The following is a 23,441-nucleotide window of genomic DNA, read 5'->3' on the forward strand; positions in this document are numbered from 1 at the left end:
CTTATGCTTGTAGTCTAAGAGGTTCGGAACGCTGGTCGCGGGGCGTTCGGCAACGCGAACGCGGTTCGGAACATTGGTCGCGGGGCGTTCGGCAACACGAACGCTTTGACTGTAATACGCGGAAACAAACAGTGTTTTGGTCGAATTTGAATTATAAATTTGAATTTTTTTTACGGGAAAACATACTGTAGGGGCGGTTCTCGATTGAACCGCCCCTACAAACAGGTATTATAGAGGCGGCTAGTACTACAGCCGCCCCTACAAATCGATTTGTAGGGCCCCCTACAAATCTATTTGTAGGGGCGGCTAGTAATACGAGCCGCCCCTGAGAACCGCCCCTGTGAATGCGTGATTTGTAGAGACGGTTCGGTAGGGCGGCTGGCCAAATCCGCCTCTACAAAGGGTTACGAGCCGCCCTTAAGAAATAGTTTCTGTAGTAGTGAGGGTGAGGGTAGTAACGAATAGAACGATTTGAATCTTGTTCCTACATAACAAGATGAAATCGGTCAAGCAATGATTTGAATCTTTTTCCTAAGATCAAATAGATCAAGCAATTGCCCATCTATCTTTAATTGTACAATGCTTTGATGAAACTCTGCTCTTCCATCTCTTGGATACACTGAGCGGGAGGTCCGGGCATAGTCCTTTTAATTTTGTAGTTTGTGCCTTTGTTGTGGTTGTAAATATTATGCGGTTTTTCATGCGGCACATCACTATCATGCATTTTTAAACAAAGGCAGGAGCTTCTACCGCTCAGTTAAGATGAAAGAATTTATGTACAAGAGGGCTAGCCAATGGGATTTCAAAAGGGCACCCGATAGGCTACCAACCCACACGCGCAGTTGAGCACTAACACGGCACACTAACCATGGGTCATCATTGCCGAGCATGGCTGAAGACGCTAGCATCTGACTTCTTATGGCAGTCCACACACAAGCCACCACCAACGAGCCTGAAGCAAGCGGCCGCAACCGATCATCGTTGCCAAGCTCAAGCACCCCACAAAGAGCAGCTCTGACTTCTAATCACGGCCACACACCTCACCTTGAGCGCTTGCCGACCCCTAGCAGACCCAGCCTACGATGAAGGTTGGGGGTTCGACGTGTGTCATCGTTGTCAAGCCACGTCTTGACGCAACAGCTTTGACTTCTCGCAGCAAGACCCCCCTCCACGCGTCATCGAGGCGCCAAGAAGCAAAGAACAATTACTGAGGAGACATCGAGGCCACGACGAAATCCAAACGCGACGCCTTTAGGAAGGTAGCGACGTCGATGGCGCTACCGTCGCACGTCCAAAGTGGACCGGCTTTCACCCTTGGATGATAGTGCTAAAGGGGATACACGACGTCCCCAACAGAGAAAGCGGCACCCACAGGTGTCGCCATCACTAGGCTTTCGCCCAGGAGTCCTCTAGCATGAACGTTGGGCCAAGAAGCAAGGCCTCTTGCCATCCATCACTGCCTTCGCCGTTGTCCTGTCGCTCCACAGTAACCCCTTCAGAGGGGCCTCGACGGGCCAGTTGCACACAGCAGCCGCACAGCTGCGTCGGCCGTCACCCCCTCCGGCCGGGCAACACGAAGCCAGACCTGACTCCGCTGCTTGCGAAACACCGCCGCACGACCAACGCCTTAGCCGGCCGCTGTCGCCGGCTCATGGCACGTGCTGCCGACGCTGCGACCTGACGTCAGCCACCACCAAACACGTGCCCCACCCCCGTGGGCGCCGCCCCCTGCCCAGTGGCGTTAGAACCGACAATAGAGCACCGATGCCGACACCCTTTGCTGTTCCCGCCGCCTCCGCCTTGGCCAGCCACCGGCCTCGCCAGCCCTCCGAGAGAATACCGGATCCAGGTGTCGGAGCTCCAAATCCAGCCGCGTGGACACCGGATCCAGCCACCCAGGACTCGATCTAGTGATCCGGGCCAGCGCCGCCGCCGCCGCCAAGTCTGGAGGAAGGGACGGGCGAGGGAGAAGGGGATCTGCCGCCATCCCCACGCGCCAGCCGGACACCAGCCGGCGCCGCCAACAGCCGCTGTGGACGCCCTCGCCGGGCTCCATGCATCCCGTGTGGGAGGAGAGCCGCCGGCTCGCTGTCACCTGCGCCACCAAATCTCGAGGGAAGAGGAGCCCCGCCACCGCCATCCCGGCGCAGCGTGGCCATGCCGGCGGCCAGCTCCGGTGGCGGCGTGGCATGGGGAGGGGGGGAAGGGGCGGCTGCTAGGGTTTGGGAGGGAGCGGACGCCCGTGTCGCCCGCGTGGGGGAGCGACGCGGGGCAAGAGGAAGGGTCCTCATGCGGTTTTATACAATTGGTCTTCATTAGTTTCAGAGGAGAATCTAATCAGTGTATGCATGGCAATGCATGTACTCTCCTATAGGGAGGCATCTGGTCTTTTTGCATCCCTTTCTTTTTCTAGCCAGTGCTTGCTGGGTCCCGATCATTCCCCGTTCGCTTGGTTTACACAGCCTTTGCGTACTGCCTGATTGCATTGCACCCCTACTTCAATATCGTACGACGTACGTTACGTCGACTTACGAAAGCAGCAGGCAACACTAATCTACAGTCAAGCTTAAGAGAGCCACACAAGTACTAGGGAGTATGTACATGCACTGGCCTTTTAGGAAATAGTTTAACCCTGTAATGTAGAGCATGTACATTATTGTGTCTGTGTCACCCTCGCATTTAGTATTTGTTTTTTTTTAAAAAAAAAACATCATGTCTCCCTTCTGGGCCGAGCCGACGTTGCTGTGAGCAGTACATGTTACTGGGCTAAGCTATTGCTAATTGGCCCATCTTTATGAGCAAAGCAGAGCGGAAAAAGTCCACGTTACCTCAACTTTCGCGAAAGTCCGTTTTTCCTCCATGAACTTTAAAACCGGGCAAAACACCCCCTCAGCTTTTAAAACTGTTCATCTTACCTCTCTGGCTCTGTTATAAGCAGTTTTGAGGGCGGTTTTGTCTTTTTCTTTTTTATTTATTTTGGCTGAATCTTTAAAAAATCATAGTAAATCATAAAATAGAAAGTCCAATTTTGTTGGACTCCACATGAGTAGATTTACATAGTGAACTTATAATATGGTATGCTTTAGTACAAAGTTTTTACTGTGGATTTAGATCTATGTTTTTCTGTAATTAATTGGAATAATTCATAGCTGCAGTTCTATGGTCCAACTGTGATGAAATTTTTAAGATGAGCTAATTATTGTATGATTGAACTGTAGTAAAAATTTCATACTCACTGGATCATGTATAGCTTAGTTATAGATTTATTTATATTTAACATGCATAAAACTAAGTAAAATCTATAACTAAGTTATACATGATCCAATGAATATGAAATTTTTATTATAGTTTAAGCATATAATAATTAGCCCATCATCGAAATTTCTTCACAGTTAGACCATAGAAACTGCAGCTATGAATTATTTCATTTAATTACAGAAAAACATAAATCTAAAGGTACAATAAAAACTATGTACTAAAGCATACCATATTATATGTTCACTGTATAGATCTACTCATATGGAGTCCAACAAAATTTGATTTTATATTTTATGATTTTTCTGTGATTTACTATGATTTTTTAAAAATTCAGCCAAAATAAATAAAAAAGAAAAATGCAAAATTGTCTTTAAAATTGCTTATAACAGGATTAGGGAGATAAAATGAATGGTTTTAAAAATTGAGGGACGTGTTTTACCCGATTTTAGTATTCAGAGACGAAAAATGGACTTGGCTACAAATCGAGGGAGGTAAGACTTTTTTCCGGTTTCTTTTGCTCACTGCCCTGCACACACACTGCTGTAGTAGACTACTGGTCTAGAGGGACTACAAACTCTTCCTCCTTCCAGTAGGTTCCACCCCGTTTCCATCATCAAGGGATCGAGATGAACAACTCCACCTCGCCGGCGGTGGACTGGGGTGACGACTCGGCGGGGGAGATGGACTCTGAGGACGCAGCGCCTTCCTCCTCCGTGGGCATGGTCGTCGGCATCGCCATCAGCAGGATGATGGAGGTCGACGCCGACGGCCGCCACCCCCCGTCCGCCCCCGACGCCGACTTCTTCAACGCCTTCCCCGACGACTTCGACGACCAAGACCTCGACTGACTGCTGCCGCCGCCTCTGCTTTGCTCGCCCGGCCCCCTTCCACCAGGTACCTTGGAATTGGATCTAGGGATAAGGATTCACGATCCGATGCACAGTACTGTAGCACGTCTTCTATTCGCAATCTAGCTTCACCGCATTACTTTAGCCGCACAAATCAATTGTCCAGCACCTGAAGCTTTGCGCTAGTTGAATTGTATGTATGGTCAAATTGGGAACCTGCTCAGTTGCTAGTTCATTGTCTGGAGGAAGCGCCTAGCAGTACAGTATTTCCTTAGCAGACACTTATGCTGGGCGAGGTGTCTTCCCGATCCCCGCCTTCATAGCTGGGATTGATGATTTGCTCGATAGTGAACTATTCGTTTTTTTTGGGAATAAGGGCCTGTTTGGTTCGTCTAGTACTACTAAATTTAGTGCTTTTAGTCACTTTAGTAACTTTTTAACCAAACGCTATGACTAAAAGCTACTAAAAGAGCTTTAGTCTTTTCTAGTAACTCTAGAGTTACTAAAAGTGACTAAACCGTTTAGTAGCTACTAAAGTTTAGTGGCTCGAATCAAACACCCCCTAAGCCTATGATTATGAACAAGCTATCTGTATTCATCTTCCATGCCATAGTTTGGTATGGCGCTTTAACTTGCCTTCGGAACACTTGTATATGATGGATGAACACCAGCAATACTGTACGGTACAAGTGCGGTGACTCATGATCCAGGTCTCATCATCCATGGATTACTTTGTGCTTGTTTAAATCTAAGGGATGGGGATGGTTGCTCCAATGGGTATCCGCAGTTCTCCTCTAGTTCAACTCAAAGAACTAATCAGACAAATTATTACCTCATTTCTGTTTATATAATTCATTAAGTTGAACTATTGGAGATCCGTGGATCGCTCCACCCTGCCCTTATTTCAATCCACTTGCTCTGGTTTTTCCATGAACACCTGTTGTATTGTATCAGCATTTACTTCCATTGACGTAACTAGGGCTGTTTTTGTGTCTTGTGAACACTGAATTATAACAATCGACATAGACGGTCGCTGAGGCATGTTCATTTTATCCATTCTCAGTTGGGGGTTGTATATGAACCTACCTACCAAGGAGGCAGGGAAGCACCAGGCATCCATCTCATTGTCCTCGTGTTGCAGCTCTAGTGGTGTTGTATTGTCAGCTGTGATCATGTAAGAACCTGACCTGGTACATTATGTATATAAGAAGAATAAAGAACCTGTTAACTTCTGTGGTATATAAGTTCATGGCAGAATGTTCTTGTTGGTTGGATGCTTTGCACGGTTGAGCAGTGTTGTAATGTGATGGTGGGATGAACTCGCGACTGCGTTGGTCGCATATGTAATGGTTTTGCTTTTTATTGTTGAATGGTGAAGACAGATCTGAATGTACTTACTGATCATGAGCGTTTTTTACATGCTCAGCTGCCCTTGTTTTCTCAGTTCCTCTAGTGTTCCTTACTAACTTGATGGAATGATATTGGAGTGAGTAGTTGATGCCGTGATGCCACGCAGATTTGTTTACCAGAAAGGCCTGCTTTATCTCCCTCCTATCCTAGATCTCGTTTTTTATGATGAAAATATATGGGGAAACAAATAGGACAAAATCTTTCTTTGCCTGTAATATACCTGAGATTTTACTGCAAAAAATAAGGAAATGATGAAATGCAACAATAACAGGCTGCTAGTACATCCAAAATGAACGATTGGGCTTCTTTTGCTGCTTAGCCTTGGGCAGTCGCATCTGGCCCAATGGGCTACATAACGAATTAAGATTTTCCTTGCTTGGCCCGCCCGTCGTCCTCCCTCTTCTACTCCTTGCATTGCATCCTCTGTTCTTCTCTTCTCCACTACGCAGTTCGGCTACCAAACGAAAACCCTAGCCGCCGCCGCCGCCGCCGCTCTTCGTCGAGATGGGAGGCAAGTGCCCGCACCGCAAGGTCAAGAAGCGCCGCCTCTCGCACAAGACGGCTCGCCGCGGCAAGTTCCTCCTCAAGGCCGACGATGCCGTCTACGACGAGCTCGTCAAGCTGGCCGACCAGGGCAAGGACGCTGAAGCCAAGGAGCTCCCCGTCGATGAGGACCTCCCAGGCATGGGACAGTTCTACTGCCTCTACTGCGAGTATGATGTCCCCCTCTCCTCTCCTTCCTGTCCCTTCCTTCCACCGTTCTGCTATTTCGTATCCTCTGCTAGGTATGTGCCCGTACGTTGCTACGGGCAAAAAATCCATGCCATATATATTTCTCAATGAACACATTCAAGCAACGCTTGTGTTTATCATGGTTCCTAATTGAGCATTGGTGGAGCATGTGCTATAATTCATTCGTGGTAAAAGAACGACTAATCTAGACCAGATGGACTCTAGTGAATGATAAATCATGTTTATGTTTGCAAACTAATTTGAATTTCCATGTATGCATGATGTAAACCTTATCGTACTATCATGTAAAATGATCTTAAAATACTGAATGCTCATAGGTCATAGCACATATTCCAATCTCTTGCTATTTCATCATCCTCATTTGCCAACAATTATTATTTTTTTGTTTCCCTTCCTGGACACAAAAGAAAATATGCAATGGGATTCAGCACTGGAATTAGGCAATTGGGAATTTTCATGCACCCATTCTAGGATCATCAATTTGGTTTACTTCATCAAAGAATGGACGGGATAACTTTTATTTGTGATTTTCCTGTGGCACAAAATTGAATAAGTTTTGTATCTATGATGTAAACATCTACTATAACGGTATGTAGAAACTGAGAACTGTTCCTGCTGTACCGACTATAAAGCCGGCATATTTGAATCTGTAGAGCTTCTTGTTGATGGGGATGTCTGCGAGAGCCGACCATTTGATATTTACATTGAGGATGGACTGTGATTTCTTTCTTTGATATGCTTCACAATATCCAATTCTCTATTTGGGGGTAAACCCCCTCATAAATCTGCTAATCCCTCCTTGAAGTCTCTCTTTCACTCCTCTTTTCTCCCCCCTTATTTCTAAACTTTTCATACTGTTTCACCTTCCCTTAGTTGGGGGCCGGATCCACCGCCGGGGACGAGGTGGGGGCCGGATCCACCACCGGAGACGAGGTGGGGGCCGGATCCGCCGCCGTGGACGAGGTGGGGGCCAGATCCGCCGCCGGGGACGAGGTGGGGGCCGGATCCACCGCCGGGGACGAGGTGGGGGCCGGATCCACCGCTGGGGAGGAGGTTGGGGCTGGTTCCGCCGCCGGGGAGGTGGAGCGGGCCGGATCCACCACCGTGGAGGAGGTGGCGGCCGGTTCCATTGTCGGGTAGGAGGGGGGGGGGGGGCAGATCCGCCGCCGAGGAGGAGGTGGCGGCCGGTTCCACCGCCGGGGAGGAGGGGGCCGGATCTGCCGCCAGGGAGGAGGCGGCGGCCGGATCCGCGCCCCCACGCGCGCCGCCGGGCGAGACGGGCCGTGCTCACTACCATGGTCAAGCCGCGCCGCCTTGGTGGGAGTGAAAGGGAGGAGGGGTGCCGCCGTGGTTTGAGGGAGGAAGGGCACCGCCATGGTGTGGGAGCGAGGAGGAGCACCGATGTGGTTGGAGGGAGAGGGAGGAGTGGCCGGTGTGTGAAGGAGAATCTGACGTGTGGGGCCCACACGTCAGTGAATGGAGGGAGAGAAGCAGCCGGGGGTGTTTTGGTCCATACGGAAGATGTGTACACGTATACGGCCTGACAGTGGGCCCAGACACCCGAAAGACGTAGAAAATGGCAAGTATCAGGTAGAAGAAGAATTGTAATGGCAAGTTTCAGAATAGCTGAATTATAATGGCATATCACCAAAGTTGAATTATAATGGCGTAGATCCAAATAACCCTTTTTTTATCGCAGCCACAGGGGCTTCACCGCGCCTGTGGTAGATGGGTCCGTTTCATTCTTTTTAGTGGTATATATATACAGAAAAAGATAGAAGAAGATCATACTAGCTGTTCCTGAACACTCTTGTATTGTCTTATCCAAACAGTAGGGCTATTTCAGTGAGCTAGGGTTGGTTCATTTGATGAATTAGTTGTATGTACGTGCACAATTTGTAAGCTGCTGCCAACTTTTGTGCTGATATTAATAAACTGTGTGTTTCAGTTGAGTTGTCCAGTTTAGAGTAAAATGGTGAACTTTGGGTGATGTTTAGGTGGTTTGATGCTGCCTGGAATTTAACTGATAGTAGATGCCTTGAATTGATTTAGAGGGATTAGTAAAATGTGGCTACAGAAGGGCAGGCCTGGTGCAGTGGTGAGAGCTGTCTCACTGAGTCACCAGGTCGCGGGTTCGAAGCAGCCTCTCCGCAGATTTTGCGGGGGGAGGCTTGCCTCGGTTTTTCCCTTCCCCAGACCCCACTCATGTGGGAGCCTCCGGCACTGGGTCTGCCCTTTAGTAAAATGTGGCTACAATTTAAGGTGTGATTGCTGGCGTTACCATGCTTGTGATGAACTGCACTTATCTTGTAATTGTGCTATCTATAGTCTAATCTTCTACTGATAATCATATATATCTGGTATTGGCTTTGGCTGCAGTCGCTACTTTGCAAGTGAAAGCGTGAAGGATGACCACTACCGCTCAAAGCGCCACAAGAAAAGGTGATTCATTCTGTTTGCTCTAAGTAATATTGCTGTACTCATCATTCAGAGATAATGTTGAAGAAAATCTTCCCTGAACACATTTGATTTATGCTACCAATTGGCAAAACATGTGATGACCTGCACTTACTATGCTTGTTACATGGTCATTCTCAATTTCAATTGAAGAAAAAAGAACCGGTTGGTTGATATTGCTAGGACCAATGAATTCAGATGGTTAGAATACTGTAATACAGCTCTCTGCAGTTGACCTGTTATCTAGAGTAGAACAGATGATAAAACTTGGAGGGACCTTATTGTGTGGTTTGATATGATACCATAGCTAAATTAGTGTTGGTCCTGTGATAGTAACTGAAGGTTGAAAGCAGATATACTACATTACCAGTATGATCTTTCCCGTTGGCGGAACATGTGAAAAATCTGATGTAGGACATGTTCTGGTACACGTGAGCAGCATGATTCTGTCTGCTGTGGCGTGTGCTTTGTCTAATCACAAGCTTTGGATGATTGTAGGGTCAGGGTAATGTCTGGGCCAGCCCCACACACGCAACTTGATGCTGAACTTGCTGCTGGAATGGGAAAGCCTGACAATGGCCTGAAGCTTATGTCCATGTGAAGGAACCTCTTGTTAGTACTTGTTCCGTGTTTTTGTTGCTGTCGTACATCTGACGCTGCTTTGCTCAGTAATAGCAGAGTTAGTAGATGGTTTTTATTGTGCACAAGACTTTTGAAGTGGGGCTTGATCAGGAGGGGAGTTGTTTTAGAGAGGTGTGTCTGTATCATGAAATCATTTACCGACCCATACTAGTGATGATGATGTCTCGTATCATTTGGCCTCAGATTGTGCGTTGTCTGCTAGACTATGAAACACTAGAGTTGGTTTTACAGCCTGTCTGGTTCGATGAACACAAGCTACCAAATGTCACTGGTAGGGTTCGCGCTAGAGGCGGCCAGGACAGCAGCACTTGTCAGCTTCCATTCTTTGTGAAGATTTCCTAGATCTGTATGTATATTACATTATTACATGATTCTGCTTGTGCTCTCCGTGACTCTGGTTTTGGCTGCTGATGCTGATGGCAGGGCCCATAATTGTCTATTTTCCGTAGAGAGGAGAGATTCCTTGGGCTGTGTTGTGCTCATTTCATTTTGGATCTATCATTCTGTACTGGGCAAACGCCATCCTTGTCTGTCAAGCTCTTCGAAGGATGTCCTCCAGCAGGACGGGACCATGCACGGCACGGCACGTCGGCACGAGTGAGCACATCGTAGTAATGGATGGAAATGACTGAACACATGTACAGCTAGGTAGGTAGCCAAATCCCTCCTCTGCTCTGCTCTGGAAAGAAGAAGCGTTCAGTACAAATTATGATGCAGTTTCTTTGATCTCAAGCAAGCAATGGCTGGCTATGGCCTCGTTCACTTTGCAAAAAAAAGTGAACCCGATGAATAGTACCACTTTCGTCTTATTTGGTAAATATTGTCCAATCGTAGATCAACTAGGCTCAAAAGATTCATCTCGTGATTTCCAACTAAACTGTGTAATTAGTTATTTTTTTACCTACATTTAATACTCTATGCAAACGGCTAAAAATTAATGTGATGGAGAGAGAGTGAAAAAACTTTTTTGAATTTGGATGGCATCAAGGCCTATGTGTGTCTGCGCTAATGATAAGATACATCCATCTGCCATTGGTTGCGTCTGCTCTTGAGAGTTCAGACGCGCACACGGCACACATAACACATGCGCCGGTGGCTTGGCAAGGTCCTTTGTGTATGTCTGACACTCTGATCCAATCTAATCTCTGCTTCCCTGAAAGCTACTGCTGCTGCTGCTAGTTGATGTGGCAATGAATTCAAAAGGTTGCTTGCCTCTGGTTTTACGGCTTGTGCTGCTGCATGGGGCATGGCCCAGAACTTGCTGGTGCTGATGGAACTCCAGATCCAGATCGCTCTCGATTCTCTCACTACCAAGGTTGTCTGTCTGTCTGTTAGGGGGTGGGTGGTGTTGCTACCAAGAAAGCCCAGCGAAATTCTAGGAGACCAGCAAATGCCATATGGAACAAAGAAATGCACTTGGCACAACTCCTATGGAATGCATTTATACACCTCAACCTCAATCTCACAGGAGACTTAGGGCAGTCCCAATGCTAGAAACTACGTATAGTTTCTATACCTATTAATTTTATAGACACTATGTATAGAAACCATGGGTCCAATGGATAGTTTCTACAGAACAACTTTTTATCCAATCACATACACTCTCTCTCCATTCGCTACCAATCACATCCCTTCGTGTCTTGGTTCTCGTATAGACATGGTTTCTAACTTAGACCCGGTTTCTATGATTTTTGTTCTCTCTCTTCAATAACTATCTTGCCACATCAGCAAAATGCTTAGGTGGCAGTACAATTAATGCCCATAGAAACTATAGTGGTTTCTGCATTGGGAGTGCCCTTAGGGCCTACAATTTGGTAGAGTTTCTCTTGCTCTAGATTCTATGTAAAAGCTAATTCTCTAGGAGAAGTGATTGATGGAAAATGTTTTTCTACGATAGAATAAATTCTATGAATACAATGACTTTCAGCTTGTTCGTTTCGGCTTAGTCGCTCGTATCTGGCTTATAATCCATGGCTTAAACAGTAGTTTTCTCTCACACCAAACCAGTCAATAGTACTTTCAGTCATGGCTTATAAGTCAATTCAACCGAAACGAACAGGCTGTTTTTGTGGGATGATGAATCAGGAGAAACTATTTTTTTTTGCACAACTTCACCACCAACTTCAAGAGCTGTGTTGAAGCTGTTTTTCGCCAAACAAGTATTTTGCAAAAAAAAAAAACTTTATATAAAGCTCCTTAAATCATGCTCTAACAAAGAAATACGATAGGATGAAGCTGAAAATAGTAGATTTTCATAGTTTTACCTCACACTTGTTGGCCATGATCCTATGAGAGCATGTTTTAAGAAAATCTATATGTAAGGCTGTTTTGTCAAACAGTTCACCAAAGCAACTTTAGCTTTACTGGTAAAACTGCTCGTAGAGCCGAAGCAAAAAAATGATTTATTGTTAGGCTAAGCTATAGGTGGTGTTTAAATCAAGGGAGTAAAGTTTAGGGATGTCACATCAGGATGTCGCATGTGAGTGTTTGATAGTAATAATAAAATAAATTACATAAGTCCCCAGTAATCCACGAGACGAATTTATTAAGCCTAATTAATGCTTCATTGGCACATGTTACTGTAGCAACACGTTGCCAAATCATGGACTAATTAGGCTTAAAAAATTCATCTCGCAAATTAGTCGCAATCTGTGTAATTAGTTATTTTTTAATGTATATTTAATACTCCATGCATATGTCAAATATCCAATGTGACGGTGAGTAAATTTTAGAAGGAGAAACTAAATAAGGCCTTAGTAAAAATCTGTTTAGCAGAGCTTATGCCAGATTCAGGTTGGAAGGTGCTGAAGCTCCCGCTAAACAAACAGGTTCTTGAAACATGACTTTCATGTTTTGAGAAGACCAATGCACACTCGCTCCTTCCGTTGTGCTACTCCGTACTATCTCATGATTCATTTCCTATGAACCATCCAGGGTCTGTTCGTTTGGCTATGGCTTATCGTAAATGATCATAAATTTTTAGCTGAAATAATATTTTTCTCTCACACAAACCAGCCAACAGTACTTTTCACGAACCAGCAACGAAACGAACTAGCCAACCGAACAAGCCGCCAAACTTCACCACATCTCACTCAATCCTATAGGATTGGATTGAGGATTGGACATCATCAGGAGCATTATATTCGTGTGTTGCAGAGGAAACCTTCGCTTGGTTGTGTTGCCAGGTAACAGTGACAAGACAACAGTGTCTGGTGAATGGCAAGGACAGGGGCAACTTCGACGAGGATAGGCTGGCTGGATTGGACACATCGGCGCTTGAGATTTGGACCGGGGAGGGACAGGGCAGCGCAGAGCAGACCTCTTTTTCGTTCTGTGAGCCTAGGCCCAGCCATGGTATGGATGGTCCTACTCCGTCCGGCCTTGGGCGTCCATCTTCATGAGCAAGGGACCATGCGCCGATCCCTCAATTCATCCATTCTCTCAGTCCTACTATGCCTGTTGGTGCCAGTGCTGCTGTTGGGGCACACCATCATGTGCAGCGAAGAAGAAACACACCAAGAATTAGTGGATTGGCAGCAGTGAAAGCAACCACTGCCGGAAATCAAATGTCCCTCCGGACCGGTGTCACGGTGTGTGTTGGAAGATGAACTCTGCATTGCATGTGACTCCTCCTTACCATAACCTCATCAGGTCAAACCCTTGGTCCCATTTTCCAGCAATCCTGCCATTTTGGTCTTTGCACTAATGGTACTACGTCCCTGACCCTTCCCGTGTCGTCTGCAAATCTGCAGCGCAATTGACATCAGGAACACAGGCTCAATTCATTAGGCAGATAGAGATAGCTATGCCACTGACAATTCGGTAGATATTCCCGGGATCCTGTCGAGAGCAGCAGAGTGTAGAGAATGCTCTTCTTGGGTGTGCAGTTTGAGGCGTGCTCACTGCTCACCAGTAGATCCGCTTCCTGTCTGCCTGAAAAGGATGGAGTGTCCTTGTCCTCGTAGAGAACGAGAGAGAAGAGAAACGAAAAAGGATAGATACTATTCAGCTCCTCTGCTGCTCGCTGAAAATGGATAGTGGAACTTGCCATTATTTATTGCTGGCTGGTTTGGTGTGAAAGAAAAATACGGTTCCTGGCTGGAAATTTACGATCGTTTACGCTGACTGATAGCAGCAATCATTCATGCATTATTACTTTATTTCTGGTCACTATTTGTTTCTGCTATTGCAAATAACTGAATAATAAGGAGTAAATCTGCTTTTTGGTACCTGCGTATATAAGGGGCTAACTAAGTACAGTACTAGTACATATGATCTGAGGTTCCTTGGGAGCTAAGCCGTTGTCTACTTACAAGCAAGGATCAATTCCCATCTCTGACACTGTATATAGATAGATGCTGTTGCTTCTATCTGTTCCAAATCTCAGTCCCAGCTAGCAGATGAGAAACAAGAAGAATGAGAAGCAAGAAGAGTCAAAAAAAAAAAAGGAAGTGAAGGTTTACATCATCCTAAAACCTCAACTCAAAGAGATCATCATCAAATTGTACAATCATATGAACCACCGTGTTTTCTGCTTCTTTTTTCTCTCCCCTTGTTGCGCGCATGCAGTATCATCATCTGCAACGGAACTTCAGCTTCCTCGTCCATCAATCTCTCAAAGAACGAAACTCATCCATGATCCATACATCCATCCTACGCGGCGGCCCCGTTGGACGACGACGACGGCCCGGGCGCGCCACCGCCTGTCAGCCGCTGCAGCTGCAGCATCCTCGCGTAGCACCCGTCGGGATGGTGCTTGAGCAGGTGCGAGTGTGACCCTTGCTCCACCACCTTGCCGTCGTCGATCACCGCGATGGTGTGCGCGTTGCGCACCGTGGCCAGCCGGTGCGCCACCACGATGGTGGTGCGCCCGGACCCGGCGCGCTCCAGCGCTTCCTGCACGCACTGCTCCGACTCGGCGTCCAGCGCGCTGGTCGCCTCGTCCAGCAGCATGATGGGCGCCTGCTTCACCAGCGCGCGCGCGATCGCGATCCGCTGCCGCTGCCCGCCCGACAGCTGCACCCCGCGCTCGCCCACCTGCGTCCGGTAACCCTCCGGCAGCGCCGAGATGAACCGGTGCGCGTTCGCCTGCGTCGCCGCCTCCACCACCTCCGCCTCCGTCGCGCCCTCGCGCCCGTACGCGATGTTGTCGTGGATGCTCGCCGCGAACAGGAACGGCTCCTGCGGCACCACCGCCACCACGCGCCGCAGCGCCCGTAGGTTGTACTTGCGCACGTCCTTGCCGTCCAGGAGCACGCGCCCGGACGTGGGCTCGTAGAACCGCTGCACCAGCGCCAGCACCGAGCTCTTGCCGCACCCGCTCGGACCCACCAGCGCCAGCGTCTTGCCCGCGCGCGCCCGGAGGCTCAGGTCGCGGAACACCTGGATGTCCGGCCGCGACGGGTACGAGAAGTCCACGTGCTTCAGCTCCACCTCGCCCCTGGGCCGCTCCGGCACCGGCGCCGCGTCCACGTCGTCGGGCTCCACCTCCGTCTTGCGGTCGATGGTCTCGAACACGGAACGCATCGCGCGCCCGCCCTTGATGAAGTCAGGCGCCAGCGTCAGCGTCTCTGCGGCGCCGTTGGCGGACACCATGAGCACCATGAACACGCGGATGGTGCGCGAGAAGTCGGAGATGCCGTGCTTCACCAGCCACGCGGCGTACCACAGCCCCAGCGCGTAGGACGCGTACAGCAGGAACTGCGCCACGCCGTAGCCGCTCCCGGCGATCTGCCCCTTCCAGAAGCAGCGCCGGAGTGGGCCGCACAGGTTGGCCTCGAAGAGCCCCGTGATCTTGCGCTCCGCGTTGAACGCCGCCACGGTGCGCAGGTTGGCGACGGCCTCGCCCGCGATCTGCGTGGCCCTGGCGTGCGCGGCCTCCAGGTCCCCCGAGAAGCCCTTCATGAACATCTTCTGCAGGACGGTGGCGCCGACGACGAGCGGGAAGACGGCGAGGAGCACGAGCGCGAGGCGCCACTGGAGGACGAATCCCGCGGTGCAGGCGACGAGCATGAGCGCCGAGTTCTGGACGATGACGGAGATGCGGTCCCCGATGGCGGAGCGCACGTTCTGGGCGTCGAGTGCGAGCCTGGCCGCGACGCGCGCGCTGGAGTTCTCGTCGGCGTCGAACCAGGCGATCTCGTTGCGGAGCACGGCGGCGAACATCTTCTCGCGCACCCGCTTGGTGAGGTTCTCGCCGACCGTGTCCCAGAACACGTGCTGCACCGTGTTGAACAGCAGCGCCGCGGAGGACATGCCGATGAGCAGGTAGCAGTACTTGGCGATCTCGCGCTTCATGTAGCGCGGGTCCGGCGCGTAGTAGACGCTGAGCACGGCGCTGAGGATGTAGGCGAAGATGGCGCTGAAGGAGCCGCAGACCATGGAGCCGAGGGAGCCGACGAGCGCGTAGGCCCACTCGGGCGAGTTCATCCTGGCGAGGCGCAGGAAGGAGCTGGCCCCCGCGCGGAACGCGAGCTGCTTGTCGGCCATCGTCCGGTGGTGGTGGTGCGGGTCGTGGATGGAGAGTGTGAAGTCGGAGGTGGAGAAGTCGGAGAGGCGGCGGGAGTAGGGGGAGCGGCCGTAGGAGGAGTTGCGCGTCATGATGGGCGAGCTGACAGAGTTGCGGGCGCTGGAGGGCCTGGCGCTGCTGCGGCGGGCGTTGACGAGCGCCGCCTCGTGCGCCTGCTCCTGCATGCGGATGAGCTTGGCGTAGGTGCCGTTCTCGCCCTTGGCCATGAGCTCGTCGTGCGTGCCCATCTCGGAGACGGCGCCGCCCTGCAGCACGGCCACGACGTCGGCCTTGCGGATGGTGGACAGCCTGTGCGCGATCACCAGGGTGGTGCGCCCAATCATGAAGCGGTCCAGCGCCTCCTGCACGAGCTTCTCCGACTCGGAGTCGAGCGCGCTGGTGGCCTCGTCCAGCAGCAGGATGGCAGGGTTCTTGAGCATGGCGCGGGCGATGGCGATGCGCTGCTTCTGGCCGCCGGAGAGCTGCAGGCCGCGCTCCCCAACCTGCGCCGGCCACCACCGCCATGCACGCAAGGTCAAACAAACGGGTTGACTTTGACCGCCAAACTTTTCATCAAATAATAAACTAGTACTACTACTCCAGCATAATTAATAACAACAAAAATGAAATCATTTGTTAATACAGCAAGTCTTATGATGGTGCAGAGTGTTTGACCAGGGACGATGCATGGGCATGCGAGCATTGCTTAGCAAGGAATCAAGCATGATCAAGTCAGTCATGGGAGTGTGGGAAGGCGAGCTGCTCTATGTGGCCCATATCCCATGTGCCTCTTAGATTTCATTTGATTTGATCTGATTTGATTAAACCCTTCCCAGATGTTATTAACTAACCAGACTGCCTGCCATTGACAGTGATTAAAATAAGCAGCAGCATGGGCTTGACGGACTCTCTTTCTCTCTCATGACAGATTATATTAAGAGAAGTGGAAGATACCTACCACCAGTAGTACCGTAGTGCTCTAAGTAGAGTAGGAAGAGCTGGACTGTACAGACAGGACGAGTGATTGATAATTCTTGCTTGCACTGGGATCAAATCAACTTGACATTCCTGACAAAATACCAGCTTGGAATCTGTTATTCTTAGGAATTCTACCTCTTTCTACGTACCCCAGGTTGATTCTTAATCTTTTTACTATTGTTATTAACCTTTTTTGGCTCTTCCTCTAGCTGCTCATCATCCATTCATCTCCCTCTGCACTCAGCACCCAGCAGCAAGTGCTAGTAGAGTATTGTGTTGAGAAAGGGACCCTCTGCTGTCCTGTGTGTGATAGCAGAGCATCCTGGCATGTTACTTGTTGGTAACCCACACAGCAATTGTGATAGCAACAGGCTCCTAACAAGCAATTGCTCGCCCATCCCTAGTACTAGCACCAGTGTCTGTCTACTGGTATCTATGTGATGGATGAGTAGTGCCGTGCTGTGATGGAATGGACCCGACCCCTCCACGGCGACATGGCGTTGGTGGTGCTGCCTGTCATGAGCTCTCATGTGCCGCTGCTGCGGCCTAACAAACACAAACAGTATCTGATCTGAGGCTACCCGGGGGCACGAGCGCGACGCATGAATGAAATGGATGGCAAGATGCTACATGCATCCTCTCATGACATGGAGAAAAGAAAAGGCTGCATGCAGATGAGAAAAAAGCTAGTAAAAGGCAGGGTAGGGAAAAGAAAGGAAAGGAAACGGGGAGCAGCGAGCACCTAGGCAGACAGGCATGGTGGTCTAGACACTGACAAATGGGTTGGAGAACAACAGGCACAAAACAGGCAGCAACGGTGGCGAGCAAGAAAAGGCCAGCACAGTGCTGCTAGTAAGCTAGCGCTACGGACGGACCTGCGTGTCGTAGCCGTCGGGGAGCTTGATGATGAAGGAGTGCGCGTTGGCCACCCTGGCCGCCTCCTCCATCTCCGCCTGCGTCGCGCTCTGGCTGTCCCGCCCCAGCAGCAGGTTCTCCTTGATGCTCGTCGCGAACAGCGTCGGCTCCTGGCTCACCAGCCCAATCTGCTGCCGGAGCCACCGGAGCTTCAGCGACTTGAGCTCGTGCCCGTCCAGTAGGATTTGCCCTGCCAAAACCAACAAATTTCAGACTTCATTTCTTTCTTTTTGTTTGATTTGAAAAATCTACAGGACTAGTATACTATAGGAGTACGTGTCAACAAAACTGGAACCATTCTATCTCACTGAGGCCTTGTTTAGTTCCTAAAGAGAAGTTTGCACCATGTCTCATCGAATGTTTGAGACATACATAAAGTATTAAATATAGACTACAAAATAAATAATTGCACAGATTATGACTCCTTTACGAGACGAATCTTTTAAATCTAATTAGTCCATGATTTAACAATAAAATGCTACGGTACACGTATGTGCTAATAACGGATTACGTAGGCTTAAATTCGTCTTGCCCAAAACTTTACGTCCGGGAACTAAACGAGTCCTGAGTAGTCAGTCAGTCGGTCAAGGCTCAAAGAGTGGCATGCATGTGCGAGGCAACAGTAGCATCTTGCCAGGCAAATAGTTTTCCTTTGTCTCGCATTGCAGGCACCACCTAGCTCTAGCTGTGTGAATGCATGACCACAAACACAACCACAAGAAAGAAAAGAAACAGGATGGTTGGTTGACTAGCTAGGAGGTAGCAGCCCATGAGGCCGGCCAGCTCTGCTCCAAGCATTCACTTCATTTCCTTGTCAACGTGAATTCACATCTGCTTGCAATGTACTCCTACTCTACTCCTACAGTGGAAGCTTCTTCTATCTAGTACTACCCAGCAAGGCAGCAATGGCAGTTGGCAATGGCGATGTATGCTGATGTGTGATGGCCATGGCAATTGGCAAGCAGGTGAACTCCTCCAACACTAAAAACCCAGTTAATCAATGCGCTAAAGCTAGAATTGGTACGGTACTAGGTATACCTGCGCTGGGGTCGTAGAACCTCTCGATGAGCGACACCACCGTGCTCTTCCCGGAGCCGGAGCTGCCCACCAGCGCGATGGTCTTCCCGGCGGGCACGCTCAGCGAGAAGCCGCGCAGGATGGGGACGTCCAGCCGCGACGGGTACGCGAAGTCCACGCCCCTCATCTCCACCCGCCCCGTCACCGACTCCAGCTCCACGCCGCCGCCGTCCTCGCCGTCCCGCGAGGAGATGCCCCGCCTGTGGTCGATGATGCGGAAGATCTTGGCGGCCGCCACGCGCGCCTTGGCTAACGCGGCCATGCTCGGCGCCGACTGCCCGAGGGCCCTGGACGCACGCGATCCACAGACCAGTAAGCTAGCGTACATGCTGTGTCATGACGGAGAACAGGAGAGGGAGGAAGCGATCGATCTTACAGCCCGCCGATCATGACGGAGAACATGGTGGCGATGGCGAGCCCTCCGTTGGTGTGGTGGCCGCGGACGAGGTGTCCGCCGTACCAGAGCAGGAGGCCGTAGCAGCAGAAGACGGTGAAGTAGGTGCCGCCGAGGCCGAGTCCCTTGGCGAAGCCGCTGCGGTATCCGATCTTCTGCGCGACGGCCAGCGCCGCCGAGTAGGCCCGCATTTCGCGCTCCTCGCCGACGAAGGCCTGCACGATCCGTATCTGCGCGAGCGCCTGCTCCGCGATGCCGCTGGCGCCCGAGAGTGAGTCCTGGCTCCGGGAGGAGAGCTTGGCGAGCGCGGCGGCGCTGAGCCCCCCGATGACGGCGATGAGCGGCACGGCGGCGAGCGTGACGAGCGCCAGCTGCCACGCCGCGGTGAAGCCCACGACGAAGCCCGCCACGAAGGTGGCCATGTAGTGGACGAGGTTGCCCAGCTTCTCGCTGATGGCGTCCTGCACCACCACGGCGTCCACGTTGATGGCGTAGATGACGTCCGAGGCGCGCACGTCGGTGTCGAAGAAGGACACGTCCTGCCGCAGCGCCGCGTCCAGGTAGCGGATCCGCATCCGCGTCGACTGCCGCTCGCCGGTCCACATCCAGCAGGAGATCTCTGCGAGCGGAACGAGCGAGCGGTTTGAAGATCTCATCTCAAGCCATGGCGATTGATTGAGCGATGTGATGCGTCATGCAATCCGAATTGACAGACAATTCGCGACGCGAGCAGCAGCAGCAGGAGGAGGAGGAGGAGGAGGAATAACGTTGGTTACCTGCCCACGAGGACGCCCAGATTGCGGCTCCGACGACGAGGAAGTAGAAGGCGTACTTGACGACGAGGCGGACCATGGTGTCCGGGTCGTCGGCGTGGGAGCCGAAGGAGTCGACGAGGTCGGCGAAGAAGCGGAGGAAGACGGGGAGCGAGCAGCCGTGGACGAGCGCGCCGAGGGTGCCGACGAGCATGAGCGCGCAGTCGAGGCCGTCGGCGAAGCGGAAGAGGTCGCGCAGCGCGGCGGGCGGGGTGGGCTTCTTGTTGTCATTGGCGCCGGCGCCGGCGGAGGAGGCCGGCCTGGCATTGGGCGGCTGCTCCGTCTCGAAAGGAGCCGGCGGCGGAGGCGGAGAAGGAGGATCAGCAGCAGCCGGAGCAGCACCACCAGTGGATGTGTCGCTGCTGCGGCGGCCAGCAGGAGCAGGGAGCGTGGGTTGCTCTGCAGCTTCCGGTTGTTGCCCGGCTAGGAAGCCAGGAGGCTGGTGGGCGGGAGAGGGCAGGTGGAAGGCCTCGAGCTCGGGGCGGGCCCACTCGTCGCCGGCGTCGGCTTGCGGGGCGCCGAGGACGACGACGCGCGCCCTGATCTCCTCCGGGTCGCTGCTAGACATCGATCGGGGGCCGGGGAGGGACCGAGGGAGGGAGGGGGAGCTCTCCTCTCCTCTGCCCCCACCTCGGCAGAGTGGCTGGCGCAGAGCAGAGGATGCGGAGAGGGAGGAGGGGTGGATTGAATTGGGAGTTTTGCTTGTCACGCCTCTTTATAATTGGCTTGGCTTGGCCTTGGTTTATAGGACTTGAGACAGTAGTGATAGAGAGGGCTCTCACTGTGCAAGGCTCCAATCCCAGGCAGCTCACGTCTTTGTACGAGTACGAGTAGTAGAGACTGTGAATGTACGGGGGCCTACTTGAACAGTACTCCTCCCGTACTGTCGAAAACGAACGAATGGATGTATGCTGCGCGTTGCGTTCTATCGTTATCAGGCCCGTTAGAGCAAGACTAATAATATAGTCGGCTGGCTGGTTACCTGTTAGAGCAAGGCTAATAATATAATCGGCTGGCTGGTTGTAAGGTTTTTTTTTAGTTTTTTTTTAGTCTACTCATACAGTAGTTAGCTCTTTACAGTGAATATATGGCCCACTTGTCTCTCTCACAGATTTTTTTTAGTTCTTGTGCCAAAGCCAGCTGTAAGCTTACAGCCCGCTTCTTCTCTCTCCTTCACCTCAGCATTTAGTCGGCTTACAGCCTGTTATTATACTTGCTCTTACCTTCGCTGAAAAAAGTCAAAACATTGTTCCGGCTGATTTGCTGTGAGAGAAAAATATTTTTTTGACTGAAAAAAAAACTAAGTCGAAAAGTATAGATTATAACACAAGCGAACAGGCCTTCTCATCACGGAATCTATGGCCGATTGAAAACCTCTTGTGCTTTGTGCTCTACAAGAAATTCGTATTTCTTCCTTCGCTCAGTTTTGTTGCATTTTTTGGACAAGACTGTGGGAAGTCGGAATTAACAGGAGGAGAAGGATCAAGAACTTGTGCCGTGCTTTGGATATCATTACAGCGAAGGTCTTTGCTAGGTTTGGATGGGTTTTAGCAATGAAGTATTCTAACGGCTTTAGATCTTTATCATTAACCATTTGTTTGCTTTTGTTGCATATGCACCTGTTATAATAAAGAACAGCTAAAGCATCTCACAAAACGGGTTCATTCGCGTGTTTTTCAACATTATTTGTGTCTCTTTGTTCATCCATTCCAAATGCATCATTTATCTTTTTTCCAAAAAAATGCATCTTTTGTATACAAGCCTCGATCAGATGGTTAGGTTTCTCCTAGAGGGATATGTCCATCTATATTGACCTTCACGATGTAACATAGGTGGTGTTTTTCTATTTTTGTTTCAAGAAAAAAATGTTTTTGTTTGGTCTTAAGATCTACTGGCTCGGCTTGTTGAAAATGTTTGTTGAGATGGAGTATGGGTCGCTTGAGTCTATAACATACTCTGAAAACAAAGGCACCATTAGCCCTTGTTTAGTTCCACCTCAACTTCCAAAAAGTTGCACAGTACCTGTCACATCGAATGTTTGCGGCCCGTGCATGGAGCATTAAATGTAGACGAAAAGAAAAACTAATTGTACAGTTTGGTGGGAAATTGCGAGACGAACGTTTTGAGCCTAATTAGTCCATGTTTGAACACTATTTGCCAAATAAAAACGAACGCGCTACAGTAACCCCAAAATCCAAATTCCTCCAACTAAACACAGCCTTAATGTATATGGGTCTATTGACTAAAAATGGACTTTTCCATCAACAATTGTCAACAAGACGATTAGGATATGATCATCATTGAGTTGTCTACCTCTTTGTCACGCATTGTTTCTTTACCTACAACTCCACATGTAGCCATCATACTAACTTCTGGTGATGTTCCTGATGCTAAGTTTTCTCCCGCCAATACTTGCGCCATGTTCGTTTGGCTGATAAACCACGGCTAAAAGTACTGTTGGTTGATTTATTATGAGAGAAAAATATTGTTCGTTGGCTGAAAAAGTACGGTTTCAAGTCCATCTCGCAACCACCCACCGATCAGCCTTCACCAATTCACGAACATGGGATTCACCGTCGCCTCACTGGTCACAGTTGTGTTCCTCGTGTCCACTGCCTCCACGAACCCGAATCCTTTTGGGCCATAGTAGCTGTAACCCTCAATCTCATGACAGCATTCCTAATGCTATGTTTAGGTGCTCCTAACTCCCAATTTTGGCACTATGCAAAAAGAAGATTCCCCGTCACATCAAACTTATGGTACATATATGGAGTACTAAATGTAGACAAAATCAAAAACTAATTGCACAGTTAGGTTGTACTTTGCGAGACGAACGTTTTGAGCCTAATTAGTCAACGATTGGACAATTATTACCAAATACAAACGAAATGCTACAGTGCGCTACAGCGGCGCACAGTGAATCCGGCGGCGCCGAATTCGGCCAACTAAACGTGGCCTAGGTTTGCTCCCGCATTCCGTGTTTTCCAAGCCCATCTCCTAACCATCAACTGTTCATCCTTTCACCACTCCAAACCACGTCCATCAGCTTCGCCACCTCACTACTCTCCATGTCCACTGCCTCCAACTGTAATCCTTTTGGGCCATGGTAGCTGCACCGAAACCTCCCAAAGCCTTCCACTAATTCAATGGAGAAGATGAAGCTATTAATAGAACAAAAACAATCAGCTTGTTCGCTGGTTGATTTCTAGGCTGATAAGTCTGGCTGGTGCTGGTTTATTATAAGAGGAAAATACTGTACCATGCCTGATAAGCTCTGGCGAAAACCAACAAGCAAACAGACCGAATGTGTGCTCAAGAAGTTTTCAACTTCTGTATGCCTAAAGTTAGGTTTATTTGACTACCTTAAATAGTTGTTCACTTGTTAGGCC

The 23,441-nt window shown here is 50.0% G+C and overlaps 2 protein-coding genes across 2 annotated transcripts; one reads left to right on the forward strand and one right to left on the reverse strand.

Moving 5' to 3' along the window:
- The first annotated feature begins 5,936 nt into the window (after positions 1 to 5,936).
- Positions 5,937 to 9,755, forward strand: LOC136500420 (zinc finger C2H2 protein ECU02_0310-like). Its single transcript, XM_066495763.1, has 3 exons — positions 5,937 to 6,229; positions 8,649 to 8,711; positions 9,225 to 9,755. Exons 1-3 carry the CDS (start codon positions 6,021 to 6,023, stop codon positions 9,325 to 9,327), a joined length of 375 nt encoding a protein of 124 aa, XP_066351860.1. The 5' UTR covers positions 5,937 to 6,020; the 3' UTR covers positions 9,328 to 9,755.
- Positions 9,756 to 13,654: 3,899 nt separating this feature from the next.
- On the reverse strand, positions 13,655 to 20,772 carry LOC136498934 (ABC transporter B family member 1-like). Its single transcript, XM_066494633.1, has 5 exons — positions 20,017 to 20,772; positions 19,223 to 19,859; positions 18,808 to 19,133; positions 17,730 to 17,959; positions 13,655 to 16,379 (listed from the first exon to the last, which is right to left on the reverse strand). Exons 1-5 carry the CDS (start codon positions 20,618 to 20,620, stop codon positions 14,022 to 14,024), a joined length of 4,155 nt encoding a protein of 1,384 aa, XP_066350730.1. The 5' UTR covers positions 20,621 to 20,772; the 3' UTR covers positions 13,655 to 14,021.
- Positions 20,773 to 23,441: the final 2,669 nt, after the last annotated feature.

This window comes from Miscanthus floridulus, chromosome 13 (assembly GCF_019320115.1).
Source record: "Miscanthus floridulus cultivar M001 chromosome 13, ASM1932011v1, whole genome shotgun sequence".
Classification (NCBI taxonomy): domain Eukaryota; kingdom Viridiplantae; phylum Streptophyta; class Magnoliopsida; order Poales; family Poaceae; genus Miscanthus; species Miscanthus floridulus.

Coding starts and splice junctions, on each gene's coding strand:
- LOC136500420 (XM_066495763.1), top strand. CDS start 6,021: ATGGGAGGCAAGTGCCCGCACCGCAAGGTCAAGAAGCGCCGCCTCTCG. Junction 6,230..8,648: donor TTCTACTGCCTCTACTGCGA/GTATGATGTCCC, acceptor CTTTGGCTGCAG/TCGCTACTTTGCAAGTGAAA. Junction 8,712..9,224: donor TCAAAGCGCCACAAGAAAAG/GTGATTCATTCT, acceptor GGATGATTGTAG/GGTCAGGGTAATGTCTGGGC.
- LOC136498934 (XM_066494633.1), bottom strand. CDS start 20,620: ATGTCTAGCAGCGACCCGGAGGAGATCAGGGCGCGCGTCGTCGTCCTC. Junction 19,860..20,016: donor CTGGGCGTCCTCGTGGGCAG/GTAACCAACGTT, acceptor TTCCGCTCGCAG/AGATCTCCTGCTGGATGTGG. Junction 16,380..17,729: donor CCGACGGCTACGACACGCAG/GTCCGTCCGTAG, acceptor TGGCCGGCGCAG/GTTGGGGAGCGCGGCCTGCA.